This window comes from Aythya fuligula, chromosome 3, assembly GCF_009819795.1.
Source record: "Aythya fuligula isolate bAytFul2 chromosome 3, bAytFul2.pri, whole genome shotgun sequence".
NCBI classification, from domain to species: Eukaryota; Metazoa; Chordata; class Aves; order Anseriformes; family Anatidae; genus Aythya; species Aythya fuligula.
In genome coordinates, this window is record NC_045561.1 from 12,543,041 (window position 1) to 12,568,170 (window position 25,130).

At 60.1% G+C, this 25,130-nt stretch overlaps 2 protein-coding genes across 3 annotated transcripts; both read right to left on the reverse strand.

The window, feature by feature from the left end:
* Positions 1 to 253: 253 nt before the first annotated feature.
* RRP36 (ribosomal RNA processing 36) lies at positions 254 to 6,499 on the reverse strand. The gene is made up of 7 exons (XM_032183711.1): positions 6,370 to 6,499; positions 4,188 to 4,317; positions 2,115 to 2,181; positions 1,703 to 1,807; positions 1,501 to 1,575; positions 1,279 to 1,396; positions 254 to 1,066 (listed from the first exon to the last, which is right to left on the reverse strand). The coding sequence occupies exons 1-7, from the start codon at positions 6,497 to 6,499 to the stop codon at positions 927 to 929; spliced, it is 765 nt and encodes a 254-aa protein (XP_032039602.1). The 3' UTR covers positions 254 to 926.
* A 3,178-nt stretch (positions 6,500 to 9,677) lies between these two features.
* Positions 9,678 to 24,966, reverse strand: KLHDC3 (kelch domain containing 3). Of its 2 annotated transcripts, none has more exons than XM_032185401.1 (12): positions 24,925 to 24,966; positions 21,089 to 21,240; positions 20,220 to 20,472; positions 18,294 to 18,470; positions 16,330 to 16,445; positions 14,935 to 15,006; positions 14,532 to 14,745; positions 14,186 to 14,272; positions 13,010 to 13,118; positions 10,581 to 10,654; positions 10,355 to 10,433; positions 9,678 to 10,240 (listed from the first exon to the last, which is right to left on the reverse strand). In XM_032185401.1, the coding sequence occupies exons 3-12, from the start codon at positions 20,371 to 20,373 to the stop codon at positions 10,174 to 10,176; spliced, it is 1,149 nt and encodes a 382-aa protein (XP_032041292.1). In that variant the 5' UTR covers positions 20,374 to 20,472; positions 21,089 to 21,240; positions 24,925 to 24,966; the 3' UTR covers positions 9,678 to 10,173. The 2 variants fall into 2 exon arrangements, with proteins under 2 accessions (XP_032041292.1, XP_032041293.1); XM_032185402.1 differs by lacking the exon at positions 24,925 to 24,966 and adding an exon at positions 24,132 to 24,146.
* Between the last annotated feature and the right edge of the window lie 164 nt (positions 24,967 to 25,130).

Sequence of the window (25,130 nt, forward strand, 5' to 3'; positions counted from 1 at the left end):
CCGCCCTCAGCCAGGCACAGTGGTGCTGCTCGCCTCGCTTGCTGCTCGCTGCGGGGCCGTGCCCAGGTTGGGCAGGGAGCGCCTGGCCCTGCTGAACTGGTTCCAACTGGGAGCACTGGGCTCATCCCCACGTCACCTCCATGAGGAGAGGGCCAGGAGGCAGGAGAAACAGATGGGGGTGATGGGTAGTGCTGGAGGCACGTCCTGGGAGCTCAAACTATGGCTTGGATTGCAACAGCAGCGACACGGGGAATAGAGGAAAGTGAAGGATTTATTTTGTGCAGAACCGGAGTGACCTGGGAGCACCAGCAGCCCTTGAGAAAACAGGCTGAGAAGGGGGCAGCCCTGCACCAGGCCACGAGGAAGGCCTGCAACAGCACGGCTGCTTCACCAGACACGGACACAATTCCCTCACTTCTCAGCGCTGCTCAGACTCCACCTGGATGCAGCACCCAGGCGGGGCCCCCAGCAGGAAGGTGTCGGCCCTCTGGGCTCGCTGCAGCTGAGGATGGGAAAACTGGCAGGGGCTGGAGACCCGTGCCGAGAGGCTGGGGAAGCCGGCTTACTGAGTCTCAGGAGGGGAGGCCTCCAAGCAAGGCCTCCTGCTCGTGCCCAGACCTGTAACGAGGTTTTTAACAAGACAGAGCCGGGCACGTCACTGAGAACAAAGATCATAGCCTAAACCAGGCAGCATTGCTGGAGGAAAAAAAGAAATCCCCTAGAAGCAGTGGAGCAGGGGCCCAGAGAGGTGGTGGCACTGCCCTTAGAGGAAGACATGGGCAGGCGCGAGGTCTGGAGCCTCACAGCGTCACCGTACGGTGATGGCAGACAGCAGGAGGCTGGGGGCCACCTGCCAGGCCTGGCCGGGCAGAGGGAATGGCAGCAGCAGCCCCACCTCTCCAGGCAGCAGCACGCCTGTCTGGCCGTCACAAGTTCTTCTGCGAGGGCAGACGGCGCTTGTCTTTGATGGCGTTCCTCTTCCTTTTCTTGCTCAGGAAGCTCTCCAGCTTTCCGCTCCTCTTCAGCTCCGCGTACTTCTCTGCCAGCTCCAATTTCCTCTTCTCAGCTGCGAAGGAGAGAGGAGCAGGGCTTTAACCCAAGCCTGAATCATCTCTGCACGCTGGCCCCTTCTCGCCTCTCCCTCCCTGGCCCCAGGCCCGGCTTGTCACTGGGGTGCCAGCACCAGACCCATCCCTCCGCAGCTCCAAGCCAAATTATCGACCACTCGCTTCCAGAGCTCAGAGCCCTGTCAGCAGCACGTTCACACTCTGTACTTACATTTCTTCAGGAAGAAGGGTTTCTTCCCCTGCTTGGCCAATTCCCGTTGACGTCTCTTAAAAGACAGCTCCCTCTCCCTCTGTTTTTGCTGTTTTTTCTGTGCCTGTTCTTGCTGCGTCTGCACAGAAAGGATGGCCCGTGGCAGCAAGCGTCTAGACAGCCCTCGGGTCACACCTCCTCTCTTGGTGCCTCACAGGAGAGGAGCTGCTGCACCGAGCTTACCATGCGGTTCAGGAGCTGCTGCAGCTTCTCCTTCTGCTCCGCGTCCCGGCATTTCTTCAGCTGCTTCTGAATCATCTGGAGAAGAGAGCAGAAAGCTGCGTCACTGCCTGCCTGCCAGCTCCGCTGCAAAAGGCCTTTGTGGAAGCTGCTCCTGCCAAGCAAGGTTCTCCTGGCCAAGGACAGGCATAAAATAAAGCATCACCTCCTTCTCCTGCTTCTTGATGGCGTCCAGGAAGCTGTACGTCTTCATAAATACTTCAGGTTTATACTCTCCAGACAGGTCATCAAATCGAGGGTCCCTGTGGATCTGGAAGCAGGGAAGGCAGAACTGAGAGCCGGGGCCAGGATTCCAGTAAAGGTCCTGCTTCCTCTCTTCCCATGGATCAGACCCTGCCATTTTTATTTTTATTTTTTAATCTACCAATATTTACAGCCATCACTGAAAACATCTGCAGTTAGCAAAGCCTGAGCCCAACAATAAAGGTGGCAGTCCCTCCCCAAGTCATCGTGTCCGCATCCAGTTTACCAGGCAGCAGCAATAAACCGAATTAAAATCAGCACCTGCTGCACCCCACCTCTTGCTCTCCCCAAAATACAAGGTACCTGTACCCCACCTTCTTTCTGACAGAGACAACTTGGCGCAGAAAAGGTACGGGTTTCTTGGCAGACATCTCCACTGGCCTGAAAGAGAAAAAAAACATAACTTGAAGGGAGCAGAGGGCAGAAAGAGGCTCAGAGTAATGTGCCAGCAGGTCATGCAGACCCTCTGGAGGATATTAATGCACGGTGCCAAAACACCTGGCTTCTCCCATGGTGATACCTGCAGAGGTGACTTGGTCAAGAGCCAGACAAGGCTAATACAACCAACTGCTCTATAGATGCGTGGCTAAAGTCATCCTCCCCAGAATATCTGTGTGTCTTATGTCTTGTTCCAGAACACCAGAGCCCCCTGTATCAAGTGAAAACCTGCCACTGCACAGGACGCATCGGTGAACGCACTGCACTGAGTTATCACACACGCACGTTCTCGTTCATCACCTAACAGCCCTCCTCTGTTCCTAGCCCATCTCACGCGCTACTGAGCAGCGTTACTCTGAAAGGCAAGGCCAAAGCTGGGTGTTTCTGTAGGAATGTGGTAGTTGCAGAGACCCGTCAGCTCTGTGACCAGGAGCAGTACAACTGATAGGTGTCACAGCGTAACTCGGGCACGGGAAAGGCCAGCCCCCAGGAACGGGGGCCATACAGCTCGTGGCACGTATTCCAAAAGTCACTGTACAGTGGCTCAGGACCCAAAAGTCCTTCTTGTAGCACAGACCTTTGGAGCTTGTAGCTTTAGGGGGGAAGAGGAAGGCAGGATAATGCGGGAGAAGGGAGTATTACTCTCCCCATCCCACTTGGATGCTGCATCCCATGATTTGTCCATGCATCACGTATGTAATCAGAAACAGGAAAAGATGTGTGAAGCCCCCACAGAGCCCTGGCACTACAGCCACATTCAGCAGTAGTTACAGGGGGGCAAGGAGCACAAACAGCCCTGAGGCAATAGAGCAGCTCTCCAGCTCACGCTCAAGGCGGCATTTTGGGTATTTTCACATCCGCTCATGTAGCTACGCCCCTGCGCAACGCCCAAGCCAGCTTTATAACCCATCGCTGAAAGCAGCCGAGCTGCCAGGGATTTCCCTGAAGTCCCTTTTAAGAAGTTCACTTCCATTATAAAAACCACGAGAGAAGCAGCATCGGGGATTTACAGAGATGCAGCGCTTAAAGGATTAGGGGAATTAAATAATAAAAACAGAATTATGCAAACCATGTCTTAGAAATAGAGATGCTGTGTGAGGATGCTGCACTACACAAAATCTCCCAGCCTCTCAGGTAGAAGGCAAAGTAGAAACATCACTCTGGTCAGCTGCTCAATTCAGAAGGAAAACTAGCTCAGCAGAGGATCAGAAATACGTGAGGGAACACCAGGGAAAGAGAGGAAACCCATTCAAATCGCTGGGATACGACTCTGAGGACTGAGAGCTGTTAACTACTGCAAATAAAGGGTAATGCTATGGCAGCTGCTAACAGCAGCGGCCTGCGGAGGCCGGTAAAGAGATCTGATAAGCTTTGTTGCACTGAACACATTCCACAGTCCCCACATCAATAGGGCCTCCAGAGAATACAAACAGGAGGTGTAAAGACTACTGAGAACAGGAGAGTACTGGGCGGAGGGGAGGGAGGGAGGGAGGGACATCAACACGGATGAGAGAAGAGCAGAAGGATGAATGAGATCCCAGACCAACTGGCCGATCCTGCAGCTATGGGAGCTGGGCAGGAGACCCCGATAAGCTGGAAGGGGATCAGAAAGCAGCTGGGGTAGAGGTAAAAGCACTCTCCCTTGAAAGAGAAGCCAGCCGTGCTTCTGGGTTAAAAGCATCTCAATACAGAGGGCGTACAGGAAATGAGTGCTGATTTAACTGTCGACTAACAGGCAACAGCTAGGGAGCAGGACAGAGTACCAAGAGCTCCAGCACTACCAGCCTGTTCCCAAATGAAGTGCCATGGTGAAGGCCGCTGCTGTACAGCACGTTAAAGGAGATCTACACCAGCCCCAGGGCAACTGTGGCCCGTGAGGAGTTCCCAGCACAGCTTCTGGAGGGCAGAGGGCACAAGGACACATCCTGAACACACGAGGACACCTTTACCCCTTTTTGTTTCGTTGCTGCTTCACTGCAGGTTTGGCAGTTTTCTTCCCACCGGTCACCTGCTTGCTCACTCTTGTTCTCGTGCCGCTCTGCAGCTGCAGCCGTTCCTCAAAAGACATAAAACATGGATCTGGAAGAGAGAGCAGAACACACCTGAACCAAACAGCTTCTCGAGGCGCCTCCCAGCCCTGCGTTCCACCAAAAGGGATGGCTCAGTCTGATACAACCGGCACGAGCCCAGCGGTGCCATCCCTCTCCTCCTGCATGGAAGAAAGAAACCACTGCTCCCCTCAGCTTACATCTGATATTTTACGAATTATTCCCTCTCTCCTCTAACCACCACACAGAAGACCAACACAACAGAAGAAACATCAAAGCTGCTTCTACGCAAAGTGCTGATGAACGCATGAGATATTCTCCTGGAGTCTTCTGTTGCTACGCTTCCTTAGGATCACTGTCACCGAAGGAGATTAAACAGTTCTTACAAGACAGAAAACATTATCATCCCGAATGACGAGTCCTACACCAACAGCAGATTGTTCTCCTCCTCCTAACTGCAACCAAAGCGATTCCTTCTGGGTTCACACCTGGGAGGTGTCTGCCTGCTCAGCACCTCAGCGCAGCGCCAGGCACGCAGTCCTTCCAGAGGAGCACAGCTGGGTACCAAGCTGCTGGCACAACACACCCAGATGTGGCTTCCCAAAAACAGTCACACCTGGCCCCAAGTACTGCCCTAGGAAACGCTTTCTTTTCGCTCATACACTTGAGTTTTCAGAGCAAGGGAGAAAGGAAATGTTAACACAGCGCTGTTTGATCACACTGCTTCCCCAAAACACCCTTCCCACTGATCCTGCTGCCAGCTGACACCCTCTCTGGCTTGGGCTCCCTCACCCCTGCCACCGTTGCCCTTTGTCAGCCTCGTGCTGCCACTTAGTGCCTGCACAGCAGAACGTGACACCTTCTGAGCAGAGACCTGCACTCACCGCTCAGGTACAAACCGAGCGCCAAGCAGCTTGCTAATTTATAGCCAGCTTAGTGGAGCTCACAGCCTTCAGTGCAGAAATCTTTAAACTGCGCTACAGGAAGAATCTGTGCTCATTACACGAGTCACTGGGGCGTAGAGCAGTTAATCTCTATACAGGAAGATAGGTGGGTGTCACTGGACGAATGGAAGTCTCTGAGGAAGGACAGTCAGAAGGGCAGAGAAAACATTAAAAGAAAGGAAGAACAATGTGGAAATGGCTCTCATGTTTTGTAAAGACAAAGGCACCGTCACTTGCAGCACAGAATGACAGTTGGCTGCATTTCCAAATGCCTATCATGAAAGCAGCAAAGGCTCATGTGCTGGCAACGAAACCAAGAAGCAACACATTAAAATCTGATGGGGAAAGCACCTCCTGTACAGCAGTGTCGGTGCAGTACACGTGTCCTACCGTGTGCTTTTAGGAGACTGGCAAGAAGTAGCCACTCACACCGATACAAACTTCATCTGACAGCGGCAGAACAAAAACCAACAAGCCACCAGCTGTTTTGGCAGAATCCAGAGGTCCCAGGGGGCAAACAGAGCTGGGTAGAAGTTGGGGAAGCGCAGTGCCCTGCTCCAGAAGGACTGCTCCCACCCCTGGGGGAAGCTCACCATCCTGAGGGGACCTCCATCATGGGCCCAGCCAGCTTCCCTTATCCCCACCCCCCTCTCCTGCTACTTTAACCACCTGGCTGCTTTTTATCCCTTTTCCCCTCGGCACAACTCAGCGGGAAGGGACCTCCAATCCCTCCAACCCCCCTCCAACCCGCCCAGCAGCTCACTGAGGCACCACCACCCCCCTGGGGAGCACCGAGCACCCTCTCCCCACCTCAGGTATCCACCCAGATATGGGCCCAGCACCTTTGGGCCGTGCTGCAGGGGCAGGAACCGACCGAGGGGCCAGTGGGTAACGGCTCAGCCCCTCAGAGCCCCCTCAGGGCCCCTCAGAGACCCCCCAAATCCCCTCAGAGACCCCTCAGGGCACCCCCAAGTCTCCTCAGAGCCCCCTCAGGGCCCCCTCGAGCAACCCCAGAGCCCCCTCAGGGTCCCCCAGAGCCCCCTCAGGGCCCCCCCAAATCCCCTCAGAGCCCCCTCAGGAGCCCCCCAGGGCCCCTCAGAGCCCCCTCAGGCACGGCGGGAGCGGCCGCAGGGCCTCACCTTCCGACACCGAGCCCTCTGCCGCCTCCTCCTCCTCCTCCTCCTCATCACCATCGTCCTCTTCTTCCTCTTCTTCCTCCTCTTTTTCCTCCTCCTCCTCCTCCCGCCGTGCCCGTCTCCCTCCCCTCATGGCCTCCTCCCTCCCTCCCCCTCTCCCCTCCCCTCAGCCCGGCGCCCACCACCGGGCCGGCGCGCGCGCATGCGCAGTGAGCCACTCACGCAGTCAGTCAGCCAGCGGGTGGGAGGGGCCTTTTATTGAGGAGCGGGCTGCGCGCGCCGCGCATGCGCATGCGCACCGCCCGGCGCCGCCGCCTCCAGCGCGTCGCCTAGGAGACGGGCCAGAGCCAGGGCGGCGTCGGGCGGCGCGGGGCAGGCCCCGGGGCAGGCCGCGGGGGTACCGGGGGCAGCGGGGCAGGGCGGAGGAACGGCGGAGGAGGGCGGCGAGAGGCTGTCGGCCAAGGCGCGGAGCTGTGCGGCCAGCCGGCTGAGCGCCGGGCTCGCTGCCGGGCTGCGAGGCGCGGGCGGGCCGCGAGGCCTGTCCCGCAGGTAGGCCGCTTCCTCCTCCCTGAGGCGGACACGGCGCTGAGGGGCGGCCCCGGGGCTCCGGGACCCCCCCCCCTGAGCCCCCCCCGGGCCCGGCCCAGCGCTCACCTGAGGCTGCGGCTGGAGCAGGCGATGAGGCCGCGGCCCCGGCGTGCCCAGACGCGGAGCCAGGCCCAGCTGCGGTCCCGGCGGAGCAGGCGCAGCACCGCGGGGCTCCCGGCCGGCCCCGGCCCCAGCGCTGTGGGCAATGGGAGGCGTTAGGGGTGCTGGGAGAGGTGGTGTGCACCCCTCTGACAGCCCCCCGCTGTGCTTGCAGCCCCGCACAGGCATGTAACTAACTGTCTGCTTCCTCCTTGGTACAGTGAGCAGGACCAAATGTGCTTTGTCGCAGGCATCCTGGTCTTGGGTGTAGCCAGACCAGGGTAGAGGAGGACACGGCCACTCACCCACAGCCCTGTGCTGGGCAGCTGCTAGGTCAGCGTCCTCGGGGTGCAGGAGGCTGTACCACGACCGACCGACCAGCTCCTCCCTGCTGTAGCCGAGGTGGTAGGTGACACTGGGGAGGATAAGAGGAGTGGGGTCTAGCCTGCGTCCCGCACCCAGGCTTAGTGAAGTGAAAGCATCCTGGGGGTCCTGCACAGCCGGCTGGGGCTGTGGTGTGAGCGGGCACCCCTCACCTCTCCGAGACATCGCTAAAGGTCATGTCCAGGGCATGTGTGCTGTGGAACAGCTCGTCCTGAGAGCCGGCGTCGCCCTCTGCAGCCAGCGGTGGGACCGGGGTGCAGAGGGCCAGGAAGGCTGCGGCGGAGGGGGAGGCCGGCCAGCGTGGGGCCATGAAATGCCCACGCACTGCCACGGCCCGGTTACCCCCGTGCTGCAGCCGGAAGGCTTTGGATGTGCGCATCTCGCTGACAAACGTGACTTCTGCAGCAAACCAGGAGTGGGTCAGGGGCTCCCCTGGCGGCCCCGCTCCCCTCCCAGGCGGCCACAAAGAGCCCAGGCAGGGCAGTACCTGCGAGACCCCAGCCCAGCAGCCTCCCGTTCTCCCAGCCTTACCCCTGCCTGGCTGCTCCTGGGCCAGGAGGAGCTTCTTGCACACATCCTCCCGCGCTCGCCCCTCCAGGATGTCAAACACCGTGTCCCCCTGGGCGAGGAGCTCCACCTGGGCGGGGAGCTGTCGTCAGGGAGCGTGCCTGCCCCGGAGGGGGAGAGCTCACAGGAGAGCCTCGCGGGGACAGCGGCTGCAACTCCACAGCGGCCAGGCCTTACCATGGAGAGGCCCAGGACCTGGGAGACGTTCTCGGAGATGTAGACCAGCTTGCCAGCGGCCGAGAGCACCAGCAGGAAGCCCGGCAGCAGGGAGAGCAGCTCCGCAGCGAGCACCGGGCCCGCCGGGGGAGCCGACACTGCAGGGGGAGCACAGCGTGAGGCTCCTGCGGGAGCAGCGCCCCGTGCAGAGCCATGCTGGCGAGGCGCCGGGCAGGTGCAGCGGTGCCCAGGGGTACCTGGAGGGAAGAGCTGGGCGCCCCGCAGCCGGAGGCACACCAGGGCCATGGTGTGCAGGTAGGAGAGGCGCTCCTTCTCCCGCGCCGAGATGGGCAGCAGGGAGCGCAGCGCCTGCAGCTCCGCGTTGATCTGGTCCCGGCGAGCCTTCGAGGCGCTCTTGGTCGACCTGCAAAGCCAGCTCTTTGGGGAAAGCTGCCCAGGGAGAGGGGGAGACACCATCCCCATCCCCATCCTCATCCTCATCCCCTACAGCCCCGCGGGTGAGGAGCAGCTCACCTGAAGGGTTTGGAGATGCCGGGCGCTGCCCCGGCCCTGCTGGGCAAGCAGCTCGCCTGTGCCTGCAGCGGCCTGTGGCAGTGGCTGCAGAAGATGGTCATGGTGCCGGCACGGCGCGCCCGGAGCTGGCAGAGCTCCTCTCGCCTCCTCCGCCTGCGGCTGCCTCTGAACCCGCTGACCCCCGCTGCTCCCGGCCTCCTTTTGTAGCCTCCCGGCTGCAGGGGCCACAGCGCGGAGGAGCGGGACCTCTCCTGCTGCCAAACAGCTCGCGGCTATTTTTAGAAAGCAGGCTGCTAAAAATAGAGCCCCGGCTGCAATCTGAGAGGGGAAGCAATAAAAGGAAGCTGGGGTCTGTAAAGCGAGCCTGGCGGCTCAGGAGGGGGCAATGACGAAGGCAGCAGGGATCCCGCCGCGGGGTGTCCCGAGTGACCACCGACAGCACAGCACAAAGCCCGTGAGGGGCTGGGGACATGAGGGGTGTGGGGCCATGGTGACCCTAAACCCTCAGAGGGAAGCGGGGTGCCTACAACCCCCTCCCCAGCAAGGTGATTCCCTTCTCCCCATTAAAGGTTTGGTGTAGAGGGAGCTGGTGTCTCCATGAGTGTCCCGGAGCTTGTGATTGTCCCCACAGCAGCCCCATCCCATAGCCAGGAGCACCTCGTGGTGCATCCACGCTGCCCCACAGCGAGTTGGGGATCTGTGGGTGTCCCCTGCTGCCCCACACAGCGCAGGGAGAGGGAGTTTGGTGCTTCAGTGCCAGGGGCTGCTCTCCCTGAGCCAGCACCGCCTGGCTCCCTTCAGGCCCCACAGCCTCACCCTTGCTGCTCATCACCCACCACAGCCCATAATTTGGGCCCCCACCCCACCCCATTGCCCCCACACCGCGGTGGGGGCCCAGCCTTCCCCTCCCGCACCCTCTCCCTCCCGGCAGGGCTGCCCCCGGCGCGGACGCAGGGAGCAGCAGGAAGCCACCTCTGCCTCAGTGTTTATCAAAGCGCCCCCGCTCGCTGTTTGTTCACACCGGGAGCCGGGCAGAGGAGCCGGCTGGGGCCAGGCCCCCACAATGGGCACGGGGCTGGCAGGCCGGAGGCGGGGTGGCACCGGCGGGTGCACTACACACGCGTGGAGGTCCCCGCGCTGGTGAGGCAGCAGGGGCGCAGTTCGTGGCCCGGGGCCGGTGGCAGGAGTCGATTCGGGCCCTCGCTGGCAGGGGACCGGGCCAGCAGGGCTGCAGCTCTCCGGGCGAGCCAGCGGCGAGGACGGGGGCTCAAAACCACGCAGCTGGGGCCAGCAGATTCCTTCCCCGGCTGCCTGCTCCGCCCTGAGCGTGAGGAGGGCGGAGGGAGGCCTGGCGAGGGCGAGACAAACGGAGCTCACAGACGTTCCTTGCTTGAAAGGGCTACAAATTCATGCAGGCAGTGGAGCGAGAGGTCGGCGTGTGGAGGAGTGAGAGCAGGGCGACCGAGGGGCGAGCCGGCATCAGCCCTGCGAGGAGACGATGGGGCGGCTGATGGTGCTGTTCGTCGTCATGGCCGAGAGCTCCCATCTGCAACACACCCACGGGGACACTGAGGACAAGCACGAGCGCGGCGCCCAAGGCTGGAGCTTCCCCAGGCTGGGGGAGCACCCAGGGGGGCTTTCCCAGCCAGGCGTGCGGTACCTGATGTCGTGGGGAAGGCAGGACTGGTCCAGGCTGTACTGAATCACCGCCAGCTTGCACAGCGTCTTCAGGCTGGGGCCTGCGGGGAAAAGGGCGATGAGGCACAGCGGCCCCGTGCCTGCAGGGCCGGGGCAGCGGGCACAAAGCACTGCAGTGAGTGCTGCTTTGCTGCCAGGCTCCCGGTGGCAAGAGGCAGGAGCCGTGCGGGCAGGGAGCGCTCACGTACTGAAGTCAAGGATGTAGAGGTCCGAGTGATCCATCAGGTCGAATTCGTCGCCCATGCCCTCCTCCGGGGATGGGCTGCGGGACACAAACACAGCCGGTCAGTCGGAGCCACAGCACTCCTGCAGGGGTTGTTCCTCATGCTCCCCACGCACCCCGGCTGCTCTCACACCCCTCCTTCCCCCGGTACCTCCCAAACTGCTTTCCAGCAACCCAGCAAACCGGGTCACAGCGATGCTGCGTCACCTAATGGCACGCAGATCAAACCAGGACACCACACGGGACAGCCACCCAACCTAGGAGGATTCACACACCGCTCTGTGGCGCAGTGTGAGGTCCGAAAGCACTGCTGGCACCCCCGGCGGGGTGGGCGAGATGAAACTGGAGGCCCAAGAGGACGTTTTGGGAGGCTCTCCAGTTGTGCTACAGCACACAGGAGCCGTGACCTGCCTCCAGAGAGGGTGGTGGTCATAGTTAGTGGCCATCCAACCCTTCTGCAGCCAGAGAAACATGGCAAGGGAAGGAGCCACGCACTGCAGGCAGTGCTGCTTTGCTCTCGCTGCCAAAGTCACTTGGAAGATGGGTGGCTGCGTGCCCCAGCACACGGGGCAGCCTGTGGGAAAGCTCTCCCACAGCCGACGGTGGTTTGGAGAACTTGAAAGCAAGGGAAGGTGTTTTGGGTCCCACTTCGGGTTGCCACAAGGGGTTTAGCACGTCCTCCCTGCTTAGCTGGCCCCTCGTGCCCCTCGCTGCCCACCTAGGAGCTGCTAAAGCCTCGCGGTGCTCTGGGAGGTGAGGCAGCACCTGCTGCCCCCGGCCTCCTCTCCCCCACACGCTGCGGGGCACAGCTCAGTGTTGCTGTTGCTGACGGGTCCCATCTGCCTGGAGACAGGCAAAAGCCCCCTCAACACCACCCCGCAATCTAATCTCGCATCCACGTCACAGGAAAACCTGGGCTATCCCTTATCTGCCAGAGGAAAGCCAGCAGGCAGCGTGTCTGCCGATTTATCGCCCAGCTGCAAGCGGCTGGGGAAAGCCTGGAGTTCAAGACCAGGAGACCACAGACGGGGGCAGAGAGCCTGAGCTCTGGGCACAACTGTGAAAGAAGTGAAGCGTTTGGATGCTGCAGCAGCACCCACCCGCAGAAACACCTCTTGAACAGCCTCCAGGGCACAGGAATGCCCCCAGGAGAGGCAGGACACAAAGGGGTTTTGCCCGTGCTGCTGCCTGCCGGCTCATCCTGCAAGGCGAATCCCCGTCCCGCGTTGTTCTCCCCCTCCCCGGGTCAGGAGGCAGACCGCAGGGAGTTCTCCGTTTACAACGACTTCCTGGAAAACTTCTTATCTCGCCAGGCGGCTCCAGCACACACCTGATAACCATTACAGGAAGCCAGCACAGCCCCCACCGCAGCCCGTCCCCCTCCCCAGCCCCAGGCACGCTGCATTCCTGCCCCCAGCCGCTCTTCCTGCCCCGGGACAGCGCCACGAACCAGCCTGCAGCAGGACCGAGCCCGGCCTGAGGAACAAGACACACAACGAAGTCACCCTGTGTTAAAAACAAGCTGTGCCGTGCTGCCTGGCAGAGGCAGGCAGCTCTGCGTACACCCAGCCTACTGCTAAACCTTCTCCCACCCCAAAAGCTCTCCTGGGGCTGAAGGCCCTTCGCTTCAGAGGGACTCTGAAGCCCCTCGTTCTCTGCCCTCAACCAAACTTCAGCAGCATCCCCAAAAAGCCACTGCCGGGGTGCCAGAGAAAGCCTCAAAGCTTTCCAAACCCCTGGGAGGGCTGGAAGTGTTTCAGGTGCCTGTGCAAGGTAGATTCTGGTGAAGAGGCCGTGCTCCAGAGCTGCCGTCTGTCGCTCCAGGCAGCACAGAGCATGTCCTGCTGCTGGGCCGCTTCCTTCCTGCTAGCAGCTGTTAAGGCTCTCGGCCACATCCCGCTGCCCTGCCTCCTGGCAGCATCACTTCCAGTGTTTGACAGCTAAATCCCCAGCGCCGGGTCCCCTTGGTGAACGGAAACTTTGCTGAGGAACACTGGCACGGCAGGGAACGCTGCCTCGTGCAGAGGGCTCCTCAGACAGCTCCCGGCTGAGCTGACATCCCTCTGCAGCCTGGCAGAAAGAAATTCTGGAGGGAGAAGCAGGGCAGCATCTAATGGAGGATAAGTCTGAAGTGTGCTTCAGCTCAGCAGACCAGGCTACTGGTCTTGTGTGTCGAACAGAGCTTGTCACCAGGGGCTTTAGGGGCTCACACGACATCTTCAGCCTCCCCTTTCTCTTTTCCAGAGGAGCCCTGCTCTAAATAATTTGTCACACTTGCATGGGAAGTTGCCACGTGGCTCTGAAGTGAATCTGAGTACAGCACGGGGCAGAGCGCAGAGGGAAACTGCTGGAGGGAATGGAAACCCCCCCAAAAAGCCACCCCACAGCGCTCACCTGGTGCCGCCAAAGAGAATGATCTTGTCTCCCACTCTGCAGCAGCACTGCCGGCGTCGAGGACAGGGGCCTTTCCCCTTGGGCTCGATCTTCCTCCAGGAAAGGGAAACTACGGGGAAGGAAGGGGGTGAGAGTGAGTTTGTCAGAAAGGCCTGGCCGAGACCCAGGTATGAGCAGGTTATGGGTTTAAACAGACCACGGCCAAAACGAGGCCCACACGGACACCAAGTAGCTAACATCTGCCCTCCCTGTCCACCTCCTCGTTTTTCTGGAGGCAGAACGATCCCTTCCATCAGGCTGCTTAGGGCACAGGGGTGCTGGAGCCCTGCCTGCTGGGACGGGAGCTGCAGGTTCTGCCCTTCAGCCGCTGCAGCAAGCCCAGGCCTTTTGCTTACAAAGCCCAAGCCCCTGGGCTGCCTAAAGCAGCGGGTCAGACACCACCGGGAGCGGCAGGAGCAGCCAGGCTCCCTTCCCAAGGACCCCGGTGCGTGCCAGATCTGGAGGGAGACCCAGGAACCAGCTCCATCTCTTGGCAGCCGCTGAGAATGCAGAGCATCCCCACCGAGGAGCACGGGAACTGAAGCAGGAGACGGCAGCCTTTGTGCCTGCTGCTCTCTACGGCAAGGATGCTGGGGGTGATTACTCACTAAAACCTTCACAAGCTCTCACATTCGCCCCTAAACTGGCTGGGGGAACAGCAGGTTGGCTACTTGCAGATAACATTTTTCTCTAAGGCCTTCCTACACAAAGCGATTAGCAAACAAATGGAAGACCCCAAAACAGCCCACAGTTGACATTTGGGGTACCAGGTAAGTGTGCTATGGTGATGCTGTGGGTCGAGTGGTTTCCCCAGCCACAGCCTCTGGGCTCCCCTAACCCCACACCTTCTTTTCTGCCAACAGTTCTGCATATCTAAGAACAATACAAAATTTTGCCAGCCACCTTTTTGAGTGGGCACATTCAGCAATTCTTCCTTTTCCTCTTTCTAACTGAGATTTGGAGATGGTCTGAGGAGGAAGAGGGGTGCCAAGCACAGCAGCAGGTTTCTGTCAGCACTGTCAGAAGAGCTATTTCCCCCAAACAGGCTCCCAGACCCCAGAGCAAACATTGATCCAAGCACTCACACACCTGAGGGCCTCGAGCACCATCACTGCAACGAGTTAGAAGCATAAATACCTGGATTGAATTTCCAGAGATCGTGGAAGTGTCTGTTGAGGCGTGCGTTGTAGCCACCGAAGACGTAGAGCTCCCCGTTGTAGCTGACTGTGGGCAGTAAGCACAGACATCAGCGTGCCGTCCCGCCCCAACACCAAACGCAGCAAAGCGGTGCTAATTACCTGCTCTGATTAACACCACCTCCACGTGCAGGGCTGCACGCAAGGCTTTGCTGCTGGCAGCAGCTTTCCACAGAAGCCAGGCTCCGTGCGGCCCTTGCTGTCCCACCTCTCTGCCCAGAGACCCCTCCTGCTGGGGGCAGGAACCCCTTCCCACTGCCCCCCTGTCTCAGCAGCCCCCCACTCACACGCCGAATGGCTCCGTCGGCCTTCAGGAAGCACCGGGGTCGGCGGGGAGTCCAGCCAGGAGTTCGTTTCCGTATCGAACACTTTGATGCGGTTGCAGTAGATCTCGTTGTTGGAGTGGAAGGGCCCGAAGCGATCCGCTCTGCCCCCAAACACGTACATCTTTGTCCCGATGATGGTGGCTGAATGGAAGTCTCTCCAGCGAGCTGGCGTGCCCTGCAGGGACAGGGTAAAGAGAAATGATGCAGATTACCCGGGGAGATGACATCTTGACAGGGAAATTGGAGTGGCTGCTTTCTCCTGGGGAGCTTCCCCTCCTGCCACACCAGACAGGAGCTGCGAGACACGTGCAGGCAGCAGAGACAAAACATCCTCTCCAAACCAGAGCGAGAAACGGAGACTGACCTTGGCAGAGATTAAGGTCCACATCATGTTCGTGGTGTCCAATTTATGGATGTCATTTGAAAAGCAGTCGGCCTGGAAGACAGCAGGGCAGCCCGCTCGCAAAGGGGCCCAGAAGCCTGGTCACACTGGCCCTCCGCGAAAGGACGCTGTCGTAGAGACCCGGAGCATCCCTTTGGAGTCACCACTCCCTGGGAGACGTGGTGCTTGCTCCAAAACACCAGGGTAAACAGCACACGTAACCACTCAACAAGAGGGAGGCGAAGCCCACCTCTTCCTAAAGCTGCCCCTTCTCTCCCTGCGGCCTTCCCATTTATTCAGTCCCCGGTTCCTACCACCACGGCTGTCCTACACACAGCAGCACCTTGCCTCTGCTTCACACCGTAACAACAGAAGGTGGCTCTAACAGGAAGGAGCAGCTGGCTCTGCTACGGACACACGAGGAGAGGTAGGAGCTCAGATTGCTTTTAGGAAGCTGAACATCCAGGAGTAAATACACTCGGGGGGCTGAGGACTCGACCAAGCCCACATTAGCGTGGGAGAGCCCACATTCACACAAACAGCACAGGCTTCTGCTCCTCCAGGCAGGGGAGATAGCTGCAGGACAGATACGGGCTTGTTTGGCCTTGGTTAAAAGCAAGTCACATTTGTAATGCTGCTGCTGCAACCAAGACCATGCATTTTGCAGGCTGCAGTACTCAGAAAACAGGAGAAAAAACAAGGGACTGCCTTAACAGAGTCCCAGCTCCCTTCCAAATAAAGAGCTGTGACTTTGCACAGCTTTCCAGGGTCTGGCGATAGTCTGAAGTGATGTTTACCCTCCTAAGATTAGAGAGTAAGGATTTGCTTAAAGGGGTGCTAAGCACGCTGGCAGCTAGTGCAGGATGACCTCTGTCTCGAGGTATTCTTACACGAGAGGACGAGCAAGTGTTTGCTGGAGGGGCTCAGCGAGGTATGAGAAGAGGCAGGGAACACAGGGAACATGCACCAGCTCAGGACAAAGACTCACAGCAACGCTGCAGGTTGGAAAGTGATTTTTCTGGTGCTCTTCTCAGCTAATTTAAAATAAATATACATTGTATGTATTACAAATATTATGCATTTGCCTAATACCATCGGAGTGTTGGAGAAATCCACCAGAAAATATTGAAATTTTAACTCTGTTTTGTGAAAAAACAGTATTTAAAAGCCACTGTTTTTGTAGACCTGCTTTGCCAACCGTCTTCTCTGCAGCATTATGAGCCTAACCTGGATAATTAACGCCATGACTTTGCTGAGTTATTAAATGAAACCAACTATGAATGCAAATACGCCCGTGTCCTGCTTCTGCTGGTGTCCTGGGCAGGAATACCCTCTCTCCCAAGGGATGGCCAAATAGCTCTTTCAGGGACTACTCACCAGCTGCTCGTAGCCTCCGAAGATAAACATGCTCTTGGCCAGGACACAAGCCGAGTGCCCATCTCTCGCCCCTGGGACCATTCCAGACACCTTTGGCGTGAACCACTTGTGCGTGTCTGCAACAAAACAGGGGCACAACGCTAAGAAAGCACACAAGATGTGAGGATGGGATAGCCCTTTGCAACCGTTCCTCATTTCTAAGGCAGAAATCCTTCTCCTTCATACACAGCCTCCCCCAGAGAGACCACAAGCTCCTTCAGGCACAGCCTGAGCCTCCAGAGGGGCACGGTGGCAGAGGTCCTCAGCACCCAGGCACGGCTGCTGGCACTGCCCCGCCTGACAAACAGCTCGAGTTTTGCCCGTGGTTAGCCCAGCGCTGCTTGAGCAATGGTATTTGGACTGAATCTCCTGCAAAGCCTACTTGTGAGTCATTAATCAGCCCTGCATTTACAGCTTCAATTGCAGTGAGGCAACGACGCTAAGTGGCCCTGGTGACCTCACGGCTCGGAGATGCTGCCTAACCGAGGAAAAGCAGTGCTCCACAACCCAGCCAGAAGCCACTGAACCACAGGCTCGCCGTGTCAACAGGGTGACTGTGCACGTCCTCACCTCTGCAGCACAGCTCTGCCTGTCTTATCCACTCCTCTTGTCACCTTCTCACCCCCTCTCCAAGGGGAACCTTCCCTGCCCTCCGCAGTTCCTTCAGCCCTGCTCCCCAGCCTGCAGCAGCCCACACGCTCCAGGGACCGGCCTGAATTCGATGAGGACTTTAAATCCAGCCAGAGCAGTTCTCCATGCAGGGCAGCGTGGAGCTAAGCCAGCAGCTCCCTGCCAAGCATAAACAGGCACCTGTCCCACGAGCCCACAGAGAGGCACAGATAAGCCTGGAGGCAGCAGGAGACGTTCCCCCCCCCGCCCTCCCCGACTGCTCCGAGCTGCCAGCAGCAGTGCTTATTTCAGGAAGCGGCAAAATTGGAGCCCGAGCAGCATTCTTCGTGAGGATAACTTCTCAGGGCTTGGCCCGTGGCCACAGCCGTCCACCTAGGCTCCAGCTGGAACCGCACAAAGGGGCTCGCAAGGTCAACAAAATCCCTGGGCAGCCAGCGAGCGCGAAAGCTGCGACAGCTATCGAGTTCCCTGCCTCGGTGGGGCCGCCTCCAAGCCCAGCCACATGGCAGCAGCCAGAGCCTGCCCCAGCGTAACGTGTCAGATTAGAGAGGGGAGAGGCCTCAGCTCGCTGCCTCCAGGCCTGGAGGACAAAGCTGTGCTGGGCCAGGGCTCTGTGCAGCGAGGTGACTGATACAATGGGGCTGAAACACAGCCCGAGGGCTGCCAGCAGCACTTTCCAGGATTGGCACGGGACGGGCACAGTGTGTACAGACAGCTGTCGACCAGGACTTAGGGCTGGCCTTCTCGGTCAATTTTCACTTAATGCTAAAGTGCCGGAGTTGGCGGGGACGCCAGGCAGCGCCCACTGCCAGGCTTCTGTGCACGCAGCAATTCGCTGGTGGCTTCTCAGCTCCGCGTGGCAGGGGAAGGGAGAAACCCTGCGCCCAGAGAGCAGCTTCAAGCTTCAGAACACCTCCTGGGGATGAAAGGAATTTATGGCCAAGCACCGTCAGCTTCCCCGCGAGTCCAGCGAGCCAGTTAGTGGTCAGCATTTACGTGGACTTGCCCCCGGGATCCAGGGGTACCCTGCCCTTTTCCTGGCATGCCCGTCCACCCACCTCCTGCTGGCTCCTGTCCTTCCCAGGCGTTCCAGCAGCACAAGAAACCGACTGGAAGTCTCGAGGAGTTTATCTTTCAGGCTTATCTAGCTGGGCTCATGCCTGCCCTCACTGTTCCATCCTGTCCTTGGAGAGACCAAGGGACAGGGAAACAAGCTGGGGAGCAACGTGGAGGGGCAGGGAAAAGGTCTGCTCGAGCGCAGCTGTGACGAGGAAGAGCAAGCAGCTGGAACTTACTGACATCGAAGGCATAGAGCACGTTGCAGGCTCCCTCCGTGTCGTTGCGACCGCCCCAGATGTAGACGGTGTCGTCTATGAGCACCGCCGAGTGCCCGTACCTCATGTAGGGCACCTCTCTCACTTGGTCTCGGCTGTTTGTCCACACTGGAGGCAGCTTGATCCAGCGCAGAGACACTGAAAGCACAAGTTTGAGCCCGTGTCAGATGTCAAAGCCAGTGTGCGTGCTCACCAGCCTACCCATCCCGGACAAGTGAGCATCTGTGAAAGCAGAAAGCCCGATATTTCTTTTCCCCTCGCCACAATATGAGTTCAGGAGAGCCCTGCAGGAAGCACAGAGCACTGGGGGACTCTGGGCAGAAACAGCTTTGGTTCTGCATCAGCCACGCTCAGGAGATTGCTACTCTTGTTCATCCTAGACCATGAGTGAAGGTACAACCACCGCCCCCACGCAAAACCACCACACACACCCTACCAAAACGGGAAAGAAAAGGAGGGAGGTGATAATGAATGCAGACACTGCTTCAGACTAGTGACATTTCTGGAGAAGATGTCCAGAACGCTGAGGGAACAGGCAGCACGGGAATAAGTCACTGCAGCAACAGGCAAGGCAAGACACCTGAAGACATCATTTGGGCTTGTGGGAGCACGTTCTAAATAAAACGACACGGCAGCTTTGTAGGAACAATGGCTTGTTTGTCTTTAAAAAAATAATAATGAGTAACTTTAGACCCAACAGCTGTCTCTCTTATCCCCGTCCATTCTCCAGTTCCTTCTGCTAACCTTGGGGTACAACTGGGAGCTCCCTGTGATTACAGGTTCCCCTTGCTGGGAGCCTGCACGTCACGTTTGCCAGCAGTCAGGGCGCTCAGTGTGTGTTGCAGGGCTTAATGACACTGCGGGAGGCACCGCGAGCGTTGCGTGGCCATTACATGGCAGCGCCCAGGCACCCTCCCTCCAATTTTGGTTGCTGCCTGGAGGTACCATAGCCAAGACCAGGTAGATGTGTCACCGTGGCGAGGGGAAGAGAGCCATCCCCTGAAATACCAGGGCAGGGAAAGGGAAGGGGTCAGGGCTCTTAAAAGCTGAGCGCCCACCTCAGAGGTGGGAAGGGCACTGAGGAGGCACAGCCAACGTTAAAAGTACAGCAAGGCAGGACGCTGGCATTCCTCCCCTTCAGACCACTGCAGGACATCGCTCAGGGCCCAGACCACCTCAATGACCCCCCGTAACCACACATTTCATCCACCACCCCGCGAGCTGCTGGCTTCTCCCAGGTCAGATTGGGAGCAGTGAACTCGCTGCACCCCGATCTGTACGCTGCCGGTGTGCCCTTGGTTCCCCTCTTGCCCCTGCTCAGCTGAAGCCACGCAAGCATCAGGGCAATTTTTCAGCCTAATTATAGGGAGACACTTTATGGAGCGGCTCAGTGATCTCTTCAGTTCAAAGAGCAGGGAGTGAAGAAACGTGGCCTCTCCCATGGCTCCGATTCAGCCTCCTGACACGTCCTGGCTACCCTACAAGAATGACTCCAGCTCCAGTTGCTTTGCTAAGCCACACGGTGAGCCTGGATATCTACCAGCTAGCTGCTGCCAGCACGGGAATGCCTCCACACACCCCTGCTGACTCCACGGTGGCACCCAGCTGTCCCACAGGGAACCGGCCCGAGAGCCTAAACCCCGGGGACTGGGCTCTGTGCGCCCAGTGCACCCTGCCCTGTCCGTGCCAGGGGTGGCTGAAAACTGGAAACTGGGTGGGAGACACCGGCTAAACGGTGCCTCTTTGTGAGCTAAAGCAAGCAAAAAGAGCAAGGGCAGAACGATACGGCTACGTGGTTACTTCTGGTGAGCCCTTCTCCTCGCAGCCTGCTGAACCACAGCCCCTGAGGCTGAAAACACGGCGCTGCAGGAGGGAGGAGGCGTTTACCTGCGTTAAAAACGTGGACGTCGATCTGCCGCAGGGTCTCATAGTCCTCTCCGGAGCAGTACCCGCCGAAGGAATACACCTTGTGGCCCACGGCCACGGCCGCGTGGTTCACCCTGCGCGGCCCGCCTTCCAGGTGCACTGCCCACCGTAACATTCCTCCCCGTCCCCGCCGGCCAGGCCGTCCTCAGGGCCCCCAGCGCCGCGGCCTCATGCTTCCCGGGCCCCCGCCATGCCCCGCGGGCGTCACCTGGCCCTGTAACAAAGACACGGCGCTAAAATAACACCATCCACCTCGCGGGTCTCCCTGCCTTCCTTGGAGGCCAGCTATGAAGGTCACATTGCTGCGTCCTCCGGCTGCAGGCAGCTTTGCTCCCCGCTGGGGAAGGAGAGGCAGCGCGGGCACTGAAACCCGAGCGAGGGGAGGAAGAGCGAGCAGAGATGTCCTCGCACCAAAAAAAAACCAGCGCGGGGCGGCTGTGCGGGCTGCCCAAGCCGAGCCGTTTTTGAGAAGGCAGCCGAGTGCTGTGCGCCCGGCCGTGCCCTCGCCGTGCACACACCATGGACGTGCCAGAACGATTTGTCCGCATGAATGAAGACACGCGGGGAGAGCCAATTGTGAAGGTGAAAAGAACAGAGCCAGAGGGAAGAGAGCGCGCTCCTCGGATCAGCTGTGAGAACGCCAGAGGAAGGAAAAAGGCAGGGAAGCAAAAAACCCCAAAAGAACAGCTTATCCCCCAAAGCAAGAGTCCCCAGCAGGAGGGTGCACTACGTTTGCATTCAGGCTCTGGTCTGGCTCTCCACTCGGGGTCGGGAGAAGTCCCTTCTCCCCCACAGGGAACGCAGGCACGCTGTGCACCGTGTTAACTCACGCTTCAGACAGATGGCTGGGATCAGCTCGTGCAGAAGTCACCGTCGCCGAGCTCCGCGGAGGTTCCCCTTCGGATCCAAGGATCTGCAGCGCGGTCCTGCCCAGGCACTTCTGAAGAAGGAGATCTGTGACCTGTCAGCAGCTTTCCCCCAGCTGAAAAACAGCCATTAGAGAAGAAGTCAGCGTTGCAGGCAGCCCAAAGAATAATTCCCTTCCTAGCTGCTCGCTCCTCGGCGCGCTCCCCCCACGCCCAATTTCAGCATTCGCCGAACGCCAAGCAGCGCGCGGACGCCTCGGAAGGATGACTAAAATTCCTACACGTTTTCTCAGCCCCTTTTTTTGGAAAGCACTAACTTTTCGCAGGGAGAGCTCTCCTCCACGAGGAGCTGAGGAGCAGCTGGTGCGCCATGTGGAGCGCAGCCAGGCAGCCCCGCAGACGAGCAGGGCCGCAGCTCCCCGCCCGGGCACCCCTACGGCCCAGCAGCACGCTCCTGCCTTATCTCCAGCTCCTCAGGGACGGAGATAAAGTTGTGGCGAGGGCACAGAGGCCAAGTCTGAGCAGAGAGCTCCCCGCAGACCTGCGCTGAGGCGTCCCTCCCGCGGAGCCGCTTCTCCCTGCAGCGCCCACCTTCTCATTGCTATTTTTTTCCTCCTTCAAGCCAGGCAGCAGCTCTGGCACGAGCCCTCCACAAGCTGCAGAAGGGAGAGTTTCCATGGAGACCACCAAAGTCACCTTTTAGGCTCTCCCGGAGGCTTCCCCTACCCGTTTTATTTATCCTCCCCAGCCGGGAGCTGCCACCGAACCCAACCAGCGGCTGCTCTCCTCGAAGCCACCCCTGGGCTGAGTGGCTCCGTAGGAGGCTCCTGAAGTAGCTCAAGGGGACTCGAGCGGCCGTGTCAGCGCTGCCAGCGCTCTTCAGGAGGCCCAGGGAGGAGGAAGGAGGGGAGGACACGCGTCACCTTGTCACCTCTCGGGTCCTGTGGGCGCAGAGCTGCCGCTTGCCGTGTCACCGCCGTGAGCCGGCCGCCCTGCCTGCGCGGTGTCACCACCCGGATTAGTCACGGGAAGGCAGGAAACGAAGGGGATGCATCCTGAGACGTTAATCTGCTCTTAAGGCCCCGGCTACACACCACGGGATGCTGCAACGTGGAGGCTGCGGCGGGCGTCGCGGCGCCGCTTCCTACCATGACGATTGCTCAAGGCCCGGCTTAGCCAAAAAGTTTTTCCAGAGATCATCCCCGACGGCAGCTGACACGCGCCCAGGGGTGGTGGCGGGCGGGACGGCTCCGAAATCCGCGGCCGGGCCTCACAAACATCCCCTTTGCCCTGGATGCTCCTTCGTGGCCTCACACCCTCAACCTCTGCAGCCACAGAAGCGATGCCAAGGGCTGGGGGGAGGCAGGGGGCCGCGAGGGATCCTCGCAGACAGCGAGCTAAGTGCGGGTGCCTTCCCCCTAACCCTAACCTGCTCCCTCTGGGGCTGCAGCTCCTCAAAGCAGCCCTCGCAGCCCCTCTGCTCTCACACCAGAACCTGCCTGAAGCTCTGACCCGGCTGGACCCGTGCCCCAGAGCCCCACACCGGACCTGCAGGGAGGCCGACCAACGCCCCCAAAATAAGCACAGGTTTCCTGTAGGGCGAGGGAGGAGATTCTTCTGGACTGAGCAAACCCAAGGAAGCTGCACCCAAGCTGTTAACTCACCACGCGCCCTCTCAGCGAGCCCCAGCCACCCCTGACCCCCAGGCATAGCCAGGGGGGTGCCAGCAAGGCAGCAGGGTGCCCACCACGACGGGCACACGGGGGCTCTGCTGCCGGAGGGCTCCTGTTGAAGCCACCAGGCTCTTCCACTGGATGCCTCAGCTCCCCACCGCGCCCCCAAAAAGCCAGCAGCTGTTCAGGTTTCACGCTCAGCACACAGCCTTCAGAAGGCCCCGCTCCCCTGCCCCGACAGAACCCGTCCAGAGTTACAGCCAAGCACAGGAGGCAGAGAAATTTGGGTTGAAACCCAAAACAGGAACAGGAACGTTTCTAAACAGCAGGCTACGCCTCACCTGCTGCCGCAAAGCCCTTCCTCCCAGGTACCTGACGGGGGCTGGAAACGAAGCAGGCAGAGCTCTGGGAGCCTACAACCAGCAGCGTCCCCGAACAACCTGCTGCGGTCCCGCAGCAGCGCCTGGAGCTCCCCACAGCCTCGCGAGTCCGGCAATGCCTCCCGAGGACACGGCTCCGCCGAGCGCCTCCTCGGCGCTGGCACCCGGCAGAGGGAGCGCCGTGCCTCCCCCCGGGGCGCCTCAGCCCGGTTGTTGTGGTTGTTGTCCCGTGCAAGGCGGCTCTGGGTGTTCTTCGAAGGCAGCTCCTACACGGACCGCTCCCAAATCCCCGGCTGTGCTGCTGTAGGAAGGTGCACAGCAAGCCCCGGCCAGGCAGCTAGCCCAGCACACGGCCAGCCGGGGCCACCACAGAACAATTCAATCAATTTTTTGCTGCTATCCCTCCCCAAACTGTCGTGGCGATTTGAGCCGAGAGGGACAAACCCCACAAAGCCAACACCCTGGGCTTTCAGACTCAGATTTGGCAGATGCTTTGCGTGCTTCAGTCTCGCTGTTTCCAAGCCTTGCAACGAGCTATGGAAACGTTTCGCTGGAGACAGAAAGCTGCGAGCCACCTTCGGGTACCGTAGCTAACCCACAGCCTCGGGACAAAAATACACATCCTCAGATCCCCTCCCCTATGCAAAGAGGTCACCGGGCTGCCTCGTTCCTCTACACACCAAGAAACCCAGAGCCGTTTCCGAAAGCCACTGGGACCAGCCTTGCTGCAGGTGACCCCCAGCGCACGGAGGAGGAACGCCGGGCTCTCCACGGCCCCCCCAGAGCCGCAGCACCACCCCACGCCGGGCACCTACCGCTCCCTACAGCCGTGCCGCCGAGCAGCTCCCGTCTCCCAAAAAGACGAGCGCCACGGGGCTGAGTAACGCCCAAAATAGCCCCGGCAGCTCGCGGCGGGCCAGGCAGCCTGTTCTATTTCAGGTCCGCCCAACTTACCGTGGCAGCGGGCAGGCCAGCAGCCCGCTCGCCTCCCTCGTGCCTGACATTTAGCCCCTGCTCTGCCTCTTTCAGCGAGGGCAGGGCGGGACTGCAAGCTTGCACATTCAGCAGCTCCCAGCGGTATTTCGGCACCGGGGGCTCGCGGGGGGCACAGAGCTGCTGCTGGGGACGGGGCTCACCACGGGGGCTGCTCTTGGTGGGGTGGGAGCCTCCTTCTCCCAGTGCCACCCAGTCCCAGTGCCACCCCAGTCCCAGTGCCACCCCATCCCAGTATCACCTCCTCACAGTGCCACCCAGTCCCAGTATCACCCCATCCCAGTGCCATCCAGTCCCAGTGCCACCAGTCCCAGTATCACCCCCCTCCCAGTACCACCAGTCCCAGTGCCACCCTGTCCCGGTGCCACCACTCTCCCAGTGTCACCCCCCTCCCAGTATCACCCAGTCCCAGTGCCACCCCCTTCCCAGTATCACCCAGTCCCAGTGCCACCTCGATCCCAGTGCCACCAGTCCCAGTGTCACCCCCTCCCAGTGTCACCCCCCTCCCAGTGCCACCCCAGTCCCAGTGCCCCCAGTCCCAGTGCCCCCCCTCCCAGTGCCCCCCCTCCCAGTGCCGGGCCCCGGGCAGCCGCTGGCGTTTCGGGGGAGGCCCAAACGCCCGGCGGAGCGCAGCGGCCGGTTGCTGCCCCCCCAGTTCCCACCTCGCCGCCCCCTCCGCTCCATCCCCGGGCTGCAGCCGTGTCCCCCGCTCCCCCCCCGGTCCCCCCGGTGCCCCCCGCCCCCAGCCCGGTACCTGGCGGCGGATCCGAGCGGCTCCGGGCGGCCCCGCTCCCGGTTCCCCCCCCCCCCCCATCGCCACCCTGGGACTTGTAGTCCGCGGCTGCCCCCCCCCGCCGGCGGCCGCCGGGCACGCGGAGCGCCCCGCGGGACTACAACTCCCAGCGTGCCCCGCGGCCGGGAGGGGAGGGGGAGGAGGAGGAGGAGGAGGAGGAGGAAGAA

Coding starts and splice junctions, on each gene's coding strand:
- KLHDC3 (XM_032185401.1), bottom strand. CDS start 20,373: ATGTTACGGTGGGCAGTGCACCTGGAAGGCGGGCCGCGCAGGGTGAAC. Junction 15,007..16,329: donor TCGGAGGCTACGAGCAGCTG/GTGAGTAGTCCC, acceptor GCTGTCTTCCAG/GCCGACTGCTTTTCAAATGA. Junction 14,746..14,934: donor GGACCTTAATCTCTGCCAAG/GTCAGTCTCCGT, acceptor CTGTCCCTGCAG/GGCACGCCAGCTCGCTGGAG.
- RRP36 (XM_032183711.1), bottom strand. CDS start 6,499: ATGAGGGGAGGGAGACGGGCACGGCGGGAGGAGGAGGAGGAGGAAAAA. Junction 1,808..2,114: donor TTGTCTCTGTCAGAAAGAAG/GTGGGGTACAGG, acceptor CCCTGCTTCCAG/ATCCACAGGGACCCTCGATT. Junction 1,397..1,500: donor AGCAGCTCCTGAACCGCATG/GTAAGCTCGGTG, acceptor CTTTCTGTGCAG/ACGCAGCAAGAACAGGCACA.